The sequence below is a fragment of the Volvox carteri genome, assembly GCF_000143455.1.
Source record: "Volvox carteri f. nagariensis unplaced genomic scaffold VOLCAscaffold_83, whole genome shotgun sequence".
Taxonomy (NCBI): Eukaryota; Viridiplantae; Chlorophyta; class Chlorophyceae; order Chlamydomonadales; family Volvocaceae; genus Volvox; species Volvox carteri.
Window position 1 is genome coordinate 439,300 of NW_003307626.1, and position 16,396 is coordinate 455,695.

The following is a 16,396-nucleotide window of genomic DNA, read 5'->3' on the forward strand; positions in this document are numbered from 1 at the left end:
CCAAACAATAGCTACATCATCCTTCGGATACATAGAGCCTTAGGCTCCCTTACTTGTCGTTCGTATTCATAGCTTAAGATGCTAGTCAGCTGCAGGATTTCGTGAATGGGTCCTTGTCAGGTGTATAGCTGTCTTAACGTGGCCAGGCTTGCCTCAACCGCTGTAGTTATTTTTACTGAAGTGATACCATAGAGAATGAACTCTTCCGGATTCCACTCAGGTTCGAACCTGAATTCAAATCTAAGCTATGACAGTTATTTTGGGCTGGGATTCTGGGATAAATGAAATTACCAACGTACGCGTGGCCTCTTCATTTCTGTTCTCCTGGATGGTTGATATGGGAAGGCAGAAACAAGTTGCTAAGGGTCCTTACACTGCAGAAAAACACAACCCCAGGCCCACGGCCACTATACCCCCCTCGTGCTGCCCACCATTGCCCTCAGCGGGGCAACACGCGCATGACGCATAAACCTATCCAAAGAACTTCGAACGACTCTCAGACTCTCATGTGGCGACATCTATAGAGGTAGCTACCTCCTGAACCCGGGAAAATCCCTGCAGGTTAAGCTGACTAGTTTCCCCCTACACCAAGCACTATCCCTTCTGAGCTCTCAAGGCCACACTACTAGGCTAAAAGACTCGACCGAACCAACCCCATCCCGGCCCGCCGGCTGTCCAGCCGCCCCTCAGCGGCCGTTTGCCACAAGCCTGCAGCTGGCAGAGCCTGGCGCAGAGGCGTCTGCGATTGACCGGCGAAGAAGGGAAAGGGAAACTTGTTAATCCACGATTGATTTCTTTTCAGAACTAGCCAGAGACACAATGGATTTCAAGCTAAATTGCGTTCCCCAATCCACTTCGAACTGTATGAATGCGAATGAATAATCTTATTCGGGAGTTTCATGCCCTCAAAGCGGGAACAAACGCTAAAACTGAATACATACATAGTTCTAAATCTTCTACTAAAATTTGGGGTTGAAGGTGGGTAACCGATGGGTAACCCATGGGTTACCGACCCAATCAGTGCCTTAGGGTGGGCGGGGCTTCTCAATGAAGGTACAGCTGATGGTACGACTGATGGATAACCGAATGAATGTTGTGCACAGGGGCAAACCACTGTAACTTGTGCGTGTTTCTGCTAAGTTTTCCGCACCGTTGCATTCTCAAAGCCATTCTTTCGTAAAACCGTCATAAGAATGCTTGAGACTGGCATAAGAACGTTCTCAGCAGCGCCAGCATTCTCAAGCCGTTCTTAGCATTCTTAGCGTTCTCAGGAACATTCTTTAGCACGCTTCCATTTTGGTAGGGCATCTCGCCCACAACCACCCCACCGCCACCATCTTCAGCAGCCGCCCCAGCGCCAACACAGGCGACGAGTTCCAGCACCCCAAGCCAGGTGGGCCACCCCTCTACCGGTACGCCGCTGCTGTGGAATGCAACCCCCAGTTTTTGCCCTCCGTCCCGACCGTGCAACCTCTGCACGGAGAGGAGGACAACGATGGCGACCCTAACGAGGCCGCCGCTGGATCTCAAGGCGATCAGCAGCAACCCGACGTAACAGCACGTCGGCCCCGGGCCGTCTCACAGGCTCAGAGCTGCATACTAGAGGGCTTCCGGGTTTACCGATCCCTTGCTAAGACGGTCTTCTTGCTGGAGAAACAGCAGCGCCAGGACAGCAGTCCCTCTGGTCGTCGCCTGACAGAATACGCCTCTATGTTTGGCGGTGAGCCAGCCACCGAGCAGTGCATAGCCGAGATGGTCGACGATCTCAACAGCCACGCCATCGTCGACTTGGCCAACCTAGCGCACCTCGAGCCGCGCATCGTGCTGCAGAGGAACGAACCACACCACGTACTCAACACCCGCCTCATCATGCTGGAGGCACAACGCAAGAACCAGCGCCTTGTGGTGTGGAATGCAGACCACGTCCCTGTCCAGAAGCGTGGCGCCGCTGTGGAGCCGGCCCTGACACACGTGGAGAAAGCAGTTGCGATGTGAATCAAGGATTACGACTTTGGCCACACCACCGCCGACACATGGTACTACCATGGCGCCCGATACATCCTCCTTGATACGACAGCTGCCGATGCCGGGGCAAGCCACAACAACGAGGTGGAAGCCTGCGGCCTGCTTGAAGACGGCCGCGAACCAGCAGATGACGGCCGTGGCCCCTACCGCCGGCTCAAGTACCTTCCAGCCGCCGTCATTGTGCGGCCTATGAGCGGCCACATCCCCGACACCGTGCTGCAGGGCCTTGGAGACTACGCCAGCAGGGGTGGCGCCTTCATCCTGTCACCCCGAGCGTCTTGCATTGCCGAGGTGGAGATGCCCGCCCCCGGATGTGGCACCATCACAAAGCAGATCCGGCGCCTCAATGTACCACTCGGCGACCGCCAGGCGGTCACTGATTACTTCGTGCAAGGCCGAAGCTTCAAAGATGAGTGTTGGCTGGTGGATCTCGCTGTCCCACCCAACGGCATCAAGCGCGCCACCCTGTATGTGCTGCTGACCCGCTTTAAGACGCTGGACCACGTCCGTCTGCTACGGCCGCTTTATACCACGCCACACGAGCGCAAGAAGGTAATCAGACAATTCCTCAGCGCAACTAACCTCGAGCCGGACCTGGCCACCAACCTGCGGCTGCTGAAGCAGGCAGCACACGAGACGGAGCAGCGATATACCACCGAGTTCGAGCATGCACGACAGCTGGAAGCGTGCTGGACCTGCCCATCCCAGGGCTAGTTGAGAGTGAAGCTGCGACCCGCCACTGTAACCATCCCAGGGCTACTTGAGAGTGAAGCTGCGACCCGCCACTGTACGGCGTTAAATGACAGCGTCCGGGGAACACACCGGACGACATGCTCGCTCCCTACGGGAAGGAATGGGGACCCGCCCACCAATGTGTGGAGCCCCCTGCGGGTTCGATTCCCGCGCGAGCACTTCACACTGGCCGACAGGCTAAATTTGCGTGCTAGGCTCCACAAGCTTAATTTTCTTCCGCCGGTTGCGTAACACTGCACAGCACGCAGCTACACGTGCCGACCCGCAGGTGACGGCACAGCAGCGGCTGCATGACACTGCACAGTGTACACGCTATGACATACACGCCGTACGCATCGTATCACTGTAGCTCCCACGTAGTGGGTAAGCGGAGGCCTTAGGCCGATTCGCCGTCCGTCACCATAGCTCCTACGAAGTAGGAAAGCGGAGGCCTTGGGCCGATTCGCCGACCGTCGCCGTAGCTCCTACGAAGTAAGAAAGCGGAGGCCTTAGGCCAATCCGGCGTCCGTCTGTCTGTCCGTCCGTCTGTCCCTCCGTCTGTCCACCAAGTCGTCGGTTCCACCCTCACTGCGATATTCGCGCAATTTTTTTTTCTTTTTTTTTCTCTTCATGCGATCACAAAGTTTTTTTTGCGTAATTCGTATTTCCTACTTCGTAATTGCGTAATTCGACGCACGATTTGACCTGCAATTCACCGCGCGCTGTGGCTCGATTCCTGCTTGGATTCCGCGCCGGAGTGAATGCCGTACACGTTTCATGCAGCGCCGTTCTTCGGTTCTGATCCTTGCAACTCTTCTTGTCACTACGCTTGCGTACTTTCCAGGTTTTCTCTCATTCTTTTCGCTTCTTGCGCGGTTTTCGTCGTTTACGACCTACCACAGCTTAACAGCTGAATATACGTTTTCACTTTGTCGGGTCCGCTTTCATGTCGGATCAGTTGCCTGGTTCGAAACGGCTTCGGCTTGGCTCGCTTGCGGACGGCTTCCGTGGTGGAAGAACACGGCCGTTCGTTGATTTGAGTGCGAGTCTTTCGTCTGAGCAGCAGCAGCAACATGCCGCATCGTCTGCGCAGCAGCAGCATGCTGCACAACAGCGGACGGCCGTACGAATTGATCCAACGGGGCCGGCAGAGGTTCGCCAGCAGACGGCAGCTGCTGCAGATACGCAGCTGGAGGGGCACCACGAGGATGCTGACCCTTCTGCTGCGGATGTACGCGAGAGATGGCGGCGCCAGAAAGCTGTGCAGCGTGCGGCAGCTCTTCCTGAGTTACGACAGCTGCAGCGGCAGCAGGACGCTGCACGGCATGCGGCTGCACATGCTGCCCCGGAGGTGAGGGCACGGCAGCAGATGCTTAACACCGCACAACATGCCGCTGCACATGGTGATCTGGAGGTGAGGGTGCAGCAGCAGGTGCGTAACACTGCACGACACGCAGCTGCACGTGCTGACCCGGAGGTGAGGGCGCGGCAGCAGGTGCGTGATACTGCACAGCATGCAGCTGCCCGTGCTGACCCGGAGGTGAGGGCACAGCAGCAGCAGCGGAACACAGCACGGCATGTAGCTGCCCGTGCTGACCCGGAGGTGAGGGCACAGCAGCAGCAGCGGAACACAGCACGGCATGTAGCTGCCAGTGCTGACCCGGAGGTGAGGGCCCAGCAGCGGCTGCATAACGCTGCACAGCATGCAGCTGCACGTGCTGACCCGGAGGTGAGGGCCCAGCAGCGGCTGCATGACGCTGCACAGCATGCAGCTGCACGTGCTGACCCGGAGGTGAGGGCGCTCCAGCAGCAGCGGAATACGGCCCAGCATGCGGCTGCACGGCAGGTGCAGCAGCAAAATCAGCAGGCCGCCCCTAGGGATACACTGTTGGCTCGCATGCACCGTCTTCTGCGATTCGCGGACCTTCATCGTGGTGACGCCATTGATTTGCCCGAGTTTCTTTTGGTGCTTCCAGAGGGCCGCGTGCAGGACCTTCCTGGCGGTCAGTTACCGCCTGACAGGCAGGTACCGTACACCGTGCAGCTGCAGTGTGCATCGACGATGGCTGCTGCCTTGCGCCGGCGCATGCCCTCCCGTGTCTGTGCTGTGTGCTCTGAAGTGTGCTCGGAGGACCAGTCGACGGTGCTGCACTGGACGGAGATTCCCAACGTTGACATTTTACGTGCCGACGTCATGTGTACGGACGCTGTGCAGCGCTGGGGGCATACTTTGGTGTGGCGGCGGATGGCGTGTACAGCTCAGGGAGACGCACCACCGCCGCCTGACCCAGTCCTGCCTGCTCGGTATCATGTTAGCCGGGCTGAGCGAACTGGTGCTGTGGATGAGGACGGCGACAGTGCTAGTGGAGCAGGCAGGCTGGTGGATGATGCAGCGGAAGCAGCATTGGAGGTGGATGCTGGTGCTCAGGAGACTGGCGATCCGGATTTGATGACGGCTGGGCAGCAGCCCGAGCCCGAGCTCGAGCCCCAGCAGCTTCCACCGGATCAACAGCTGCGCCCCCCGCGGGTGCTGCCCAGAGCCTGCCTGGACGACCCCGCTAGTGTTGAGGTGCCCTATTGCATGCGTCTGGAGTCGGACCTGCCCAACCGCACTATGCTGGTTGGCGATGGTGCTGCAGAGCGCATATTCGTATGCAACGTCTGCCACAAAGCCCTTAGCGGTGAGTCGGTTGCTTCGTGCTCGCAAGCCGGTTGCCTAGTGCCTATGAGCTATGACTTCTGCCTGTGTTTCCTTGCTCCCTTCATCTGCGGCATGTACTTGTCTCTCCTACCTTTGCTGCATACGTTCCTACTGCTTTCTTAGTCGTATCGGCTCTGCTTGCCCGTGTTTGCTCCTCTACTACAGCCCGGCGAGTCCCTGAAGCTGCGCTGGCGCGCCTGGACCCTGGCGATGTGCCGCGCGTCAATCATCTGGGCGACCCTCTGCCGTCGCCCACCTTTTTGGAGGGGCAGCTTCTGGGTCGTGGTCGCATCATCCAGCAGCTGCTTATCATGTACCTCGCAGACCGGCCGCCAGATGTCTTCCCCCGTGCTGTAAAGACCCACGGCATTGGGGTTGTGAATCCCGACCCGAATCTGCTGCGAGGGCAGCTGCCAGCGCGGGCATCCGACCTGGCCGGCGCTATCACAGTTGTGTGTGTTGACCAGGTTCACAGCCGGGCGGAGCTGCTGGAGCGCGTGCGAAAGGCACCAGGTCTACAGGTGCGAGGGCAGGTTATCGTCGCCTGGGTCCGTTTCTTGCAGCACAACGAAGAGGAGGAGCTGGCTATTGATGAGGATGCTTTGCAAGAGTACGAGTGCATGGGCTGTGCTGCAGGCGTGCCGGACGAAATCTTGCATGCCGCCCTTGCACCGACGGATCCGGAGGTGGCGAACGTTCTCCGCACCACCTTCCTGCACGACCGCACTGGTGCGGCAGGTGTGCGGCAGTTCCAGGACGTGGTGGAAGCGGCTGTTCGTGATGGTAATCTTGCCGATGCAGCTACGGCACCTGACGCGGATACTGCTGGACCTGTGCAGCTTACACTGGCGGATCCGACCCCGACTGCAGGTGTGTTACTTTGTTACTGTGTTTCATGTGAGCTCTTGTGTACCCTCCGTTTTCGTGTTGCCCTCGTACTGCGCTTTCTGTACCGGACAGCTGCTATTGCCACTGCCCCGTTAGCCTGATGTGCTAACGGATCTTGCTGCACAGCCTGTCCCGCTGAATAAGCTGGAGTCCTGTAGCACCCTCGCCTGCCCCGCTAGTGATGTATTCTACTACTCCTCCGTGTGTGTTCTTGAGTGCAGCACAGGACCCTGGGCCGGGGCCATTCACCACCATTGTACGAGGACCTGCTGACCAGCCAGTTGAAGGTGCGCCAGGTGCGTGCGTTCTCTCGCTTGGCTGAGCACAGGCTGAACGTGTCTTCACTCGTTTGTGGTGTTTTTGAGGCGCTTCGATTTCATTCCTTCCCGGCACACGCCGTGTGCCGCATGTACCACCGTTTATGCACCATGCTAACACATCGCGTGCCCTGCCAGCTTGTGCATCCTGACCTGGCTCTTGTGCATCTGTTGTGTGATCATGCAGCCGATCCGGCAGCTGCCACTCTGGACGAGTTGGAGCTGATCCTGCCGCAGCCGTCTAATGTTGGCGATGATGGCAGTGAAATCGACCGATTCCTGGACCGAGTGGAAGACCTTCTGACTGGCCGCGCACGGCTTGCGTTTGCGGCTGGTGGCCGTGACAGCCACGTGCTGGATGACCGTCATCCTGCCATCCTCACCCTCTGCTTCCCCCAGTCCTTTCCGTACGGCTTTTCTGGTCAGCGCCCCCGTGGCATGTCTTTTCCGGCGTATTGTCGCCACCTACTGCGCCGCATGCCGCGGACGCAATTCGGCGGCAATCTCATGCTGCTGGCACGCATGTACGACATCTGCGTGCGCCACGAAAGCATGGCGCAAGTGGGAATTACCATGAACATGCGGCCGCATCTCGGTGAACCAGCGGTGCGTGTGCCGCATGATGTCATCCGTGCTATGGGCACCATACTGGCGCTGCCGTATCGGCACTCGCAGCGGTGGCAGCTGCTTACACAGCAATCGCCGCTGGTTAAGGCGCTGGTGGAGGGGGCCCGCCTCAGTACTTTGCGCCTCGACCTTACAGACGCATATTACAATGGCGCCCGCTCCAAAATGCGTGCAGCCGCCCTCACCATTGGCTGGCCTCCGCTGTTCTTCACCGTTAATCCGGCAGATATACATGCAGCTTGTGCAGTCGTGGCATCCGGACAGGTGTTGGACTTCGACGATGACGGACGACCGCAGCATATCCCGAGCACGGTGGAAAAGTGGCGGTGTGTGAAGGACGACCCGTACAGTTGTGCCGCTCTGCTGGTGGCCACCAAGGAGGTTCTGGTGGAAGAGCTCTTCGGGTTTGCGCCAGGCGCCATGCAGCAGACCAACCCGCACTGCTTCTGCGGGCTCACGTTTGAGGTGGCGGTCAAGGTAGAGCAGAGCGGCCGCCTTGCCCTGCATATCCACGGTGTCGCACATGTGGCCGCATTCGCAGTCGAGCGTCTTCAGGCACTGTTCAACGGACCCAACTGCCGAGCGCTGGCCCTGGCATACGCGCTGTGCGCCATGTGGTATCCCTCGCCGTACTATGACCCTTTCGTCCACGGTACAGAACACTGCGTCATGGACATGACCGTCGAAGAGGCCCGGCAGCATGGCCGTGCACCTCCGCCCATCGACAAGTCCTGCCCGCCTGCAGTGTACGATTTTGGCAGGCTCGCTGGGTGTGCAGGTGGCGGGCTCCCGCCTCCTCCCCGGCATGCTGCTTGCCGTGCACACCACGCAGCCGTCGTTCGCAGCACACTTACTCATACACATAACGACACGTGCAAGCGACATGGCTGCCGTGGCACAGATGATAGCTGTGGCATGGCGTTCCCTCGTGTCCTGCGCAGCGCCTTTCAGTGGATTGGCACCTGCGGCCTCTTCCTTCTGCCGTGATTGGGCCCGAACATTATACCGCACATGCCAGCTGCAGTGCTGGCATTTGGGTGCAACCAGCTGTTTACTCTGGCGTGCGAGGTGGATCGCGTCTACACGGCAGAGGCAGCAGCGCAACTGGCCCGCCCTGAAGATGAACGGGGGGACTGTGTGCTGCTGCAACCTGCCGCTGACCGTGCCCACGACTCTGCCTACTACAGCACGAAGTACACTGGCAAGAGCATCAACGACAGCCAGGCGCAGCTGACGTGCAACGCTCTTACCCGAGTGCAGGACTTCCTGCTCGCTGGAAGGACGCCAACTCCGGGTGCTAGTGGGCCCACTGCCTTTGGCAACATGTGTGCCACTGTGCATCGCATGACGGCTGCCATTACGGCTGGTATGGCGCTTGTCGCCATGAAGCTGGACGGTCATTCCACCTTCGAGGCGACGTTCGAAAGCGCATACCTGCAGGTAGACGCATTCACAGCGCTATCTGCGGGCGCCGAGCAATCTCCTGAGGCAGCGACTACAGCGGCGGTACTGGTGGAGGCTGAGGAGCAGGAGGGGTACACGGTGACCAACGCCGTGCATAACTACGTGCTGCGGGGGGAAGAACTCAGCGGCCTGGACTGCAGTGTGTACAACATAGTCTCGAACTATGAGGTTCGACGTGTGCCGCCAGCTCAGCACCCGCACCGAGAGCGATTGGGTCTACAGGTCCCGGTGGCAGTTCGACGCCGCAAGCGCACTGCCCCTGCCACACCCATAACCGCCCCTGTGCCTGCCCCTGTGCCTCTGCTGACTGCAGCCCCGGCCCCTCCTCCTGAGCCACCTGCTCCTACAGCTGCAGCGACACTCGACCAGCCAACGTCTCAGACAGCCACGAAGCTGCCCCGCCTGGTGGCCTTCCATGGCACGCATCCACTGTACAGAACACATGTCCACATCCGCCTGCCGCGGCCGCGATATGTACAACTTGGAGGCTCTCTTCCCCGCCGGCCCCGCCCTGGCACCTCTGCTGCGGGCATGGCGCAGTACTACGCGTTTGTCCTGGGTACTTTCAAAGCTCACCGGGGTCAGCCCATCCCCCCCGGGCTGACTGTAAAAGAAGCCTACGACACCTGGTGGGCAGAGCTGGCCACTACCGAGGCAGGTCGCTCATACCAAGCGTACGTAACGGTGCTGCTGGACAACATCGAAGAGGACCACGCAGGGAAAGCCCACCATCAGGCGGAGTACAACCAGCGGCGCCGCCAGCAGCGTGCGGCAGCGGCAGCAGCCGCGCTGCCTGAAGGTGACAGCACGAGCGCTTCGGATGGAGATACCGACGACGCCATCCGCGGGCATCTCAGGCCTGATTCTGAAACACAGCCACCCGCTGAGGACCAGCTGGAGCACTTCGTGTACATCCCGGGTCAGGAGGATCCGACGGCTGGCACCGACCTCGCCGCCGTCACTCTTACGGATCTGTTTGACTGCACCAACGCTGCTGGCGCGTATGCCTATGATGCGGCACGGTGCTGCCGAGCCCCGGCCTTAGTGGACGGCCATGGTGCACGCAGTGATCGTTTCAGCCGTCGGATCACACCAGCGGACCTGCCCCTCCTGACCGAAGCGAGCAAGCATCTGAAGCGGTATCTCGTTGCAGCAGCAGCCGGCACTGTTGAGGCAGATGGGGGCGCCCACACGGGACTGACGGCCCCACCTGAGATGGACACCCCTCATGTCGAGCTGCACCGCCCCACCAGCGGACCCCTGGTTGCCATCATGCGCATGCCTGGCACTCCTGAGCGGACTGAGCAGGCTCGCATGCCCATCTATGTGCACCTCCCCCAGCCGCCCAGCATCGACGACACCATTGAGCTTTTCACGCTCGCCCCCCACGATGAGCCCAACCCTCCCCGACGAGCCCAACCCCACCCCGCCGCGATGAGCCCAACCCTGGCGACCCACCGCAGATGCTTGTGGAGGGCAAGCCCGGTACCGGAAAGACCCAGTTTGTACAAGCGCTCCTCTGGTACACTTTCCAGCATGGCTGCCTGCACTGGGCGGCCACCTGCGCCTACTCATGGGCTGCTGCAGTTGCATTCAACACGCCGGTGCATCGCAGCCTCTCTACCCACGCCATGTTCGCCCTTTCTGCTGGCAGCAACCGAGCGGAAAGCGTCAGAAAAGGCAGCGCAGCCAGCCTGCAGGTGCATCGCAACGTCGGCAATGGTGCGCTCATCATTGACAAGATCAGTATGAACAGCCTGGACCATCTGGGCGCGTGCAACCAGTCTTGCACTCGTCACCTGTTGCATCTCGCCCGTGACCACCCTGCAGCCACCATCCTCAGCGGCCGCCCCAGCGCCAACACAGGCGACGAGTTCCAGCACCCGAAGCCAGGTGGGCCGCCCCTCTACCGGTACACCGCTGATGTAGAACACAACCCCCAGTTCTCACCCTCCGTCCCGGCCGCACAGCCTCTGCACGGAGAGGAGGACAATGATGGCGACCCTAACGAGGCCGCTGCTGGATCCCAAGGCGGTCAGCAGCAACCCGAAGTAGCAGCACGCCGGCCCCGGGCCGTCCCACAGGCTCAGAGCTGCATACTCGAGGGCTTCCGAGTTTACCTGGCTAAGACCGTCTTCTTGCTGGAGAAGCAGCAGCACCAGGACAGCAGTCCCTCTGGTCGTCGCCTGACAGAGTACGCCTCTATGTTCGGCGGTGAGCCAGCCACAGAGCAGCGCATAGCCGAGATGGTCGACGACCTCAACAGCCGCGCTGTCGCCGACTTAGCCGACCTAGCGCACCTCGAGCCGCGCGTCGTGCTGCAGAGGAACGAACCACGCCACACGCTCAACACCCGCCTCATAATGCTGGAAGCACAGCGCAAGAACCAGCGCCTCGTGGTGTGGAATGCAGACCACATCCCTGTCCAGAAGCGCGGCACCGCTGTAGAGCCGGCCCTGACACACGTGGAGAAAGCAGTTGCGATGCGAATAAAGGATTACGACTTTGGCCACACCACCGCCGACACGTGGTACTACCATGGCGCCCGATACATCCTCCTTGATACGACGGCTGCCGATGCCGGGGCGAGTCACAACAACGAGGTGGAAGCCTGCGGCCTGCTTGAGGATGGCCGCGAGCCAGCAGATGACGGCCACGGCCCCTACTGCCGGCTCAAGTACCTTCCAGTGGCCGTCATTGTGCGGCCTATAAACGGCCATATCCCCGACACCGTGCTGCAGGGCCTTGCAGACTACGCCAGCAGGGGTGGCGCCTTCATCCTGTCACCCCGGGTGTCTTGCATTGCCGAGGTGGAGATGCCCGCCCCCGAGTGTGGCACCATCACAAAGCAGGTCCGGCGCCTCAACGTACCGCTCGGCGACCGCCAGGCGGTCACCGATTACTTCGTACAAGGCCGCAGCTTCAAAGACGAATGCTGGCTGGTGGATCTTGCTGTCCCACCCAACGGCATCAAGCGTGCCACCCTGTATGTGCTGCTGACCCGCTTTAAGATGCTGGACCACGTCCGTCTGCTGCGGCCGCTTTATACCACGCCACACGAGCGCAAGAAGGTCATCAAACAATTCCTCAGCGCGACCAAGCTCGAGCCGGATCTGGCCGCCAACCTGCGCCTACTGAAGCAGGCAGCACGCGAAACGGAGCAGCGGTACACGACCGAGTTCCAGCATGCATGCCAGCTGGAAACCCGCTGGACCCGCTAGTTGACAGTTGACAAGGCTAGTTGACAGTTGAAGCCACGACCCGCCACTGTACGGCGTTAAATGACAGCGTCCGGGGTAAGGGGGATACCCCGGACGACACGCTCGCTCCCTACGGGAAGGAATGGGGAGCTGCCCACCAATGTGTGTGTGGAGCCCCCTGCGGGTTCGAGTCCCGCGCGAGCGTTTCACACTGGCCGACAGGCTAAAGTTGCGTGCAAGCTCAGTTTCCTTCCGCCTTCGTATATATATACTTTACTTGTTGTGTGTGTGTGAGATTGCGTGTAGCAATGCGGCCCTCAGGAGCACAGCATAGTCGCCGTGCTCCGCGCGATTCAGCGACGGAGCTACGGCCCACTCGCGCGAACAGCGCGCTCTAGTCCGTCGCCGTAGCTCCTACGAAGTAGGAAAGCGGAGGCCTTAGGCCGATCCGGCGTCCGTCGCCGTAGCTCCTACGAAGTAGGAAAGCGGAGGCCTTAGGCCGATCCGGCGTCCGTCGCCGTGGCTCCTACGAAGTAGGAAAGCGGAGGCCTTAGGCCGATTTGCCGTCCGTCGCCGTAGCTCCTACAAAGTAGCCGTAGCGACTACGTAGTAGTCTAGCAGAGGCCTTAGGCTGAGGCGGCCGTCCGTCCGTAGTCGTAGTCCCGACGTTAGACGGACGACGTTTAGTCGTTCCGTCGTCGGGACGGAGACCTTACCCCAACTTTACGTCTGTAGTCGTAGTCCCGACGTTAGACGGACGACGTTTAGTCGTTCCGTCGTCGGGACGGAGACCTTAGGCTGCGGGGGGCGTCCGCGTGTCCGTCCGGGATGACGTTTGGTAACTTGCCGTAGTCGTAGTCCCGACGTTAGACGGACGACGTTTAGTCGTTCCGTCGTCGGGACGGAGACCTTACCCCAACTTTACGTCTGTAGCCGTAGCTCATATGTTATGAGCGGAGGCCTATCGCCGTAGCTCATATGTCACCGTAGCTTCTCGTAGCGCAGCGAAGAGCGAAGCGGAGGGAAGGCATCTCTGAATCGCCGTAGCTCATATGTTATGAGCGGAGGCCTACCCCGAGTTCGATGGTTGTCTGTCCGTCCGGTTGTCCGGAGCGTTTTGGAAATTCCGGGTCGGGAGCGTGCCGTACGCGCTTAAGACCGCGCCGAAAAGTACGGAAGGTCGCTGGTTCGATCCCCAGCGCAAATATGTTTTATATTTCATATTTCATATATGCATATATGCAGCGATATGCGATATGCAGCGATATGCGATATGCAGCAATATGCGATATGCAGCAATATGCGATTTGCGATTTGCGATATGCGGTATGCGATATGCGATATATGCCATATGCAGCGATATGCGATATGCGATATGCGATATGCAATATGCCATATGCAATATGCGATATGCGATATGCAATATGCGATATGCAGCAATATGCGATTTGCGATTTGCGATATGCGGTATGCGATATGCGATATATGCCATATGCAGCGATATGTGATATGCAATATGCCATATGCGATATGCGATATGCGATATGCGATATGCGATATGCGATATGCGATATGCGATATGCGATATGCAATATGTTATGTATATGCGCATGCATCTGCATTATGCAAGCATACGCAGTCTGCAAGCATATGCAATCTGCAAGCATATGCCATATGCGATCTGCAAGCATATGCCATATGCGATCTGCAAGCATGTGCGATCTGCAAGCATATGCGATCTGCAAGCATATGCCATTATGCGATCTGCAAGCATATGCCATTATGCGATCTGCAAGCATATGCCATATGCGATCTGCAAGCATGTGCGATCTGCAAGCATATGCGATCTGCAAGCATATGCCATTATGCGATCTGCAAGCATATGCCATTATGCGATCTGCAAGCATATGCCATTATGCGATCTGCAAGCATATGCCATTATGCGATGTGCAAGCATATGCCATTATACGATCTGCAAGCATATGCAATCTGCAAGCATATGCCATTATGCGATCTGCAAGCATATGCCATATGCGATCTGCAAGCATATGCGATCTGCAAGCATATGCGATCTGCAAGCATATGCCATATGTGATCTGCAAGCATATGCAATCTAAGCATATGCGATCTGCAAGCATATGCGATCTACAAGCATATGCTTATGCGATCTGCAAGCATATGCCATTATGCGATCTGCAGCATATGCCATTATGCGATCTGCAAGCATATGCCATATGCGATCTGCAAGCATATGCGATCTGCAAGCATATGCATCTGCATATGCGATCTGCAAGCATATGCGATCTACAAGCCTATGCCCTTATGCGATCTGCAAGCCTATGCCATTATGCGATCTGCAAGCATATGCCATTATGCGATCTGCAAGCATATGCCATATGCGATCTGCAAGCATATGCGATCTGCAAGCATATGCGATCTGCAAGCATATGCGATCTGCAAGCCTATGCCCTTATGCGACCTGCAAGCATATGCGATCTGCAAGCATATGCGATCTGCAAGCATATGCCATTATGCGATCTGCAAGCATATGCAATTTGCAAGCATATGCCATATGCAAGCGTATGCCATATGCAAGCATATGCGATCTGCAAGCCTATGCCCTTATGCGACCTGCAAGCATATGCGATCTGCAAGCATATGCGATCTGCAAGCATATGCCATTATGCGATCTGCAAGCATATGCAATTTGCAAGCATATGCCATATGCAAGCGTATGCCATATGCAAGCATATACCATATGCAAGTATATGCGATGTGCAAGCATATGCCATATGCGACCTGCAAGCATCTGCGATCTGCAAGCATATGCCATTATGTGATCTGCGAGCATATGCGATCTGCAAGCATATACGATCTGCAAGCATACGCAATCTGCAAACATATGCGATCTGCAAGCATATGCAATGTGCAAGCATATGCGCTCTGCAAGCATATGTGATCTGCAAGCGTATGCGATGTGCAAGCATATGTGATGTGCAAGCATATGCGCTCTGCAAGCATATGGGATGTGCAAGCGTATGCGATCTGCAAGCATATGTGATCTGCAAGCATATGCGACCTGCAAGCATATGCGATGTGCAAGCATATGCGCTCTGCAAGCATATGTGATCTGCAAGCATATGCGCTCTGCAGGCATATGGGATGTGCAAGCGTATGCGATCTGCATATGCTTGCAAATCGCATGTGCAAGCATATGTGCTCTGCAAGCATATGTGATCCGCAAGCATCTGCGATCTGCAAGCATATGCGGTATGCAAGCAATGCAGTATGCAAACATATGCGATCTGCAAGCAAATGCGATCTGCAAGCATTTGAGATATGCAAGCATATGCGATGTGCAAGCATATGCGATCTGCAAGCATATGCGCTCTGCAAGTGTATGCGCTCTGCAAGCATATAGGATGTGCAAGCGTATGCGATCTGCAAGCATATGCGATGTGCAAGCATATGCGCTCTGCAAGCATATGCGATCTGCAAGCATATGCGATCTGCAAGCATATGCGATCTGCAAGCATATTATGTGATGGCCAAGCATATGCCATCTGCAAGCATATGCGATGTGCAAGCATATGCAGACCGGACCCGAACGAGAGCTACGGCACCCTCGGGACCGCAGGGACCGCGCCTCGTCGCGTCCGTGACCGGCTCGCGTCCGGAGCTCGTTGGAAAGTCGCGCTCGATTGGATGGTTCCGGAGCTTTGCGTTTTTCGTTAGCGCGCCCCCTCTTCACAATCAGAGGTCGCGGGTTCGAGTCGCACTCCGCGAATTTCGAGTTGCACACCGAAACGCGAGGATGCGAGGACGACAGGTCGCGGGTTCAAATCACGGGTCGCACGCGAGTTGCACGCGAGGATGCGAGGACGTGAGGACGCGAGGATGCAAGGGCACATGGACGCGTGAGCGTGTGGGCACGTGGGCACATGGGACCGTGGCACTGTGAATGTAGCCACACGTGGATGTAGCATGGACGCGTGGACGCGGGACATGAGGATGTAACATGGGCGTGTGCATGAAGCGTGGACGCGTGCATGTGTACCGTGAACATGTGGGTGGGGACACGCGGATACTGGGCCGTCAGGCCATGGGGACGACTGGGTGCGGTGGTGGTTAACGAACAACAGACGCGCGTAGTTGTGTTGTTCGACTTGAACTTGCAAGGTTAAACGTTTATCACAAAATATCAGGATAACCGGGTACGCCTGGGTGTGGCTGTGGGTATATCCACGTAGTTCCACTGTGGGACAGGACTTGCAGTGGAAAACTAGACTACAACGGCTCCGCCACGAAATGACGTGAAGTCGCGCACACCGCAACATTCCCCGGGATAAATTCAGTCGCAGAAATTCCAGAAATTCCCCGGGATAAACTACAGAAATTCCCCTGGATAAGTTACAGTTCCAGTAATTCCCCGGGATATAATA

The 16,396-nt window shown here is 57.7% G+C and overlaps 3 protein-coding genes across 3 annotated transcripts; all 3 read left to right on the plus strand.

The window, feature by feature from the left end:
* Positions 1-989: 989 nt before the first annotated feature.
* On the plus strand, positions 990-2,739 carry VOLCADRAFT_99206 (uncharacterized protein; the record flags this gene model as incomplete). The annotated part of the gene is made up of 4 exons (XM_002957953.1): positions 990-1,030; positions 1,344-1,393; positions 1,484-1,971; positions 2,002-2,739. 4 exons carry the CDS (start codon positions 990-992, stop codon positions 2,737-2,739), a joined length of 1,317 nt encoding a protein of 438 aa, XP_002957999.1.
* Positions 2,740-3,703: 964 nt separating this feature from the next.
* Positions 3,704-11,975, plus strand: VOLCADRAFT_99207 (uncharacterized protein; the record flags this gene model as incomplete). The annotated part of the gene is made up of 13 exons (XM_002957954.1): positions 3,704-4,108; positions 4,172-4,189; positions 4,235-4,252; positions 4,298-4,486; positions 4,550-5,438; positions 5,624-6,085; positions 6,197-6,328; positions 6,568-6,642; positions 6,851-8,068; positions 8,309-10,080; positions 10,218-10,454; positions 10,585-10,647; positions 10,725-11,975. The coding sequence occupies 13 exons, from the start codon at positions 3,704-3,706 to the stop codon at positions 11,973-11,975; spliced, it is 6,729 nt and encodes a 2,242-aa protein (XP_002958000.1).
* A 1,589-nt stretch (positions 11,976-13,564) lies between these two features.
* On the plus strand, positions 13,565-15,083 carry VOLCADRAFT_68865 (uncharacterized protein; the record flags this gene model as incomplete). Its single annotated transcript, XM_002957955.1, has 2 exons — positions 13,565-13,669; positions 14,316-15,083. 2 exons carry the CDS (start codon positions 13,565-13,567, stop codon positions 15,081-15,083), a joined length of 873 nt encoding a protein of 290 aa, XP_002958001.1.
* Between the last annotated feature and the right edge of the window lie 1,313 nt (positions 15,084-16,396).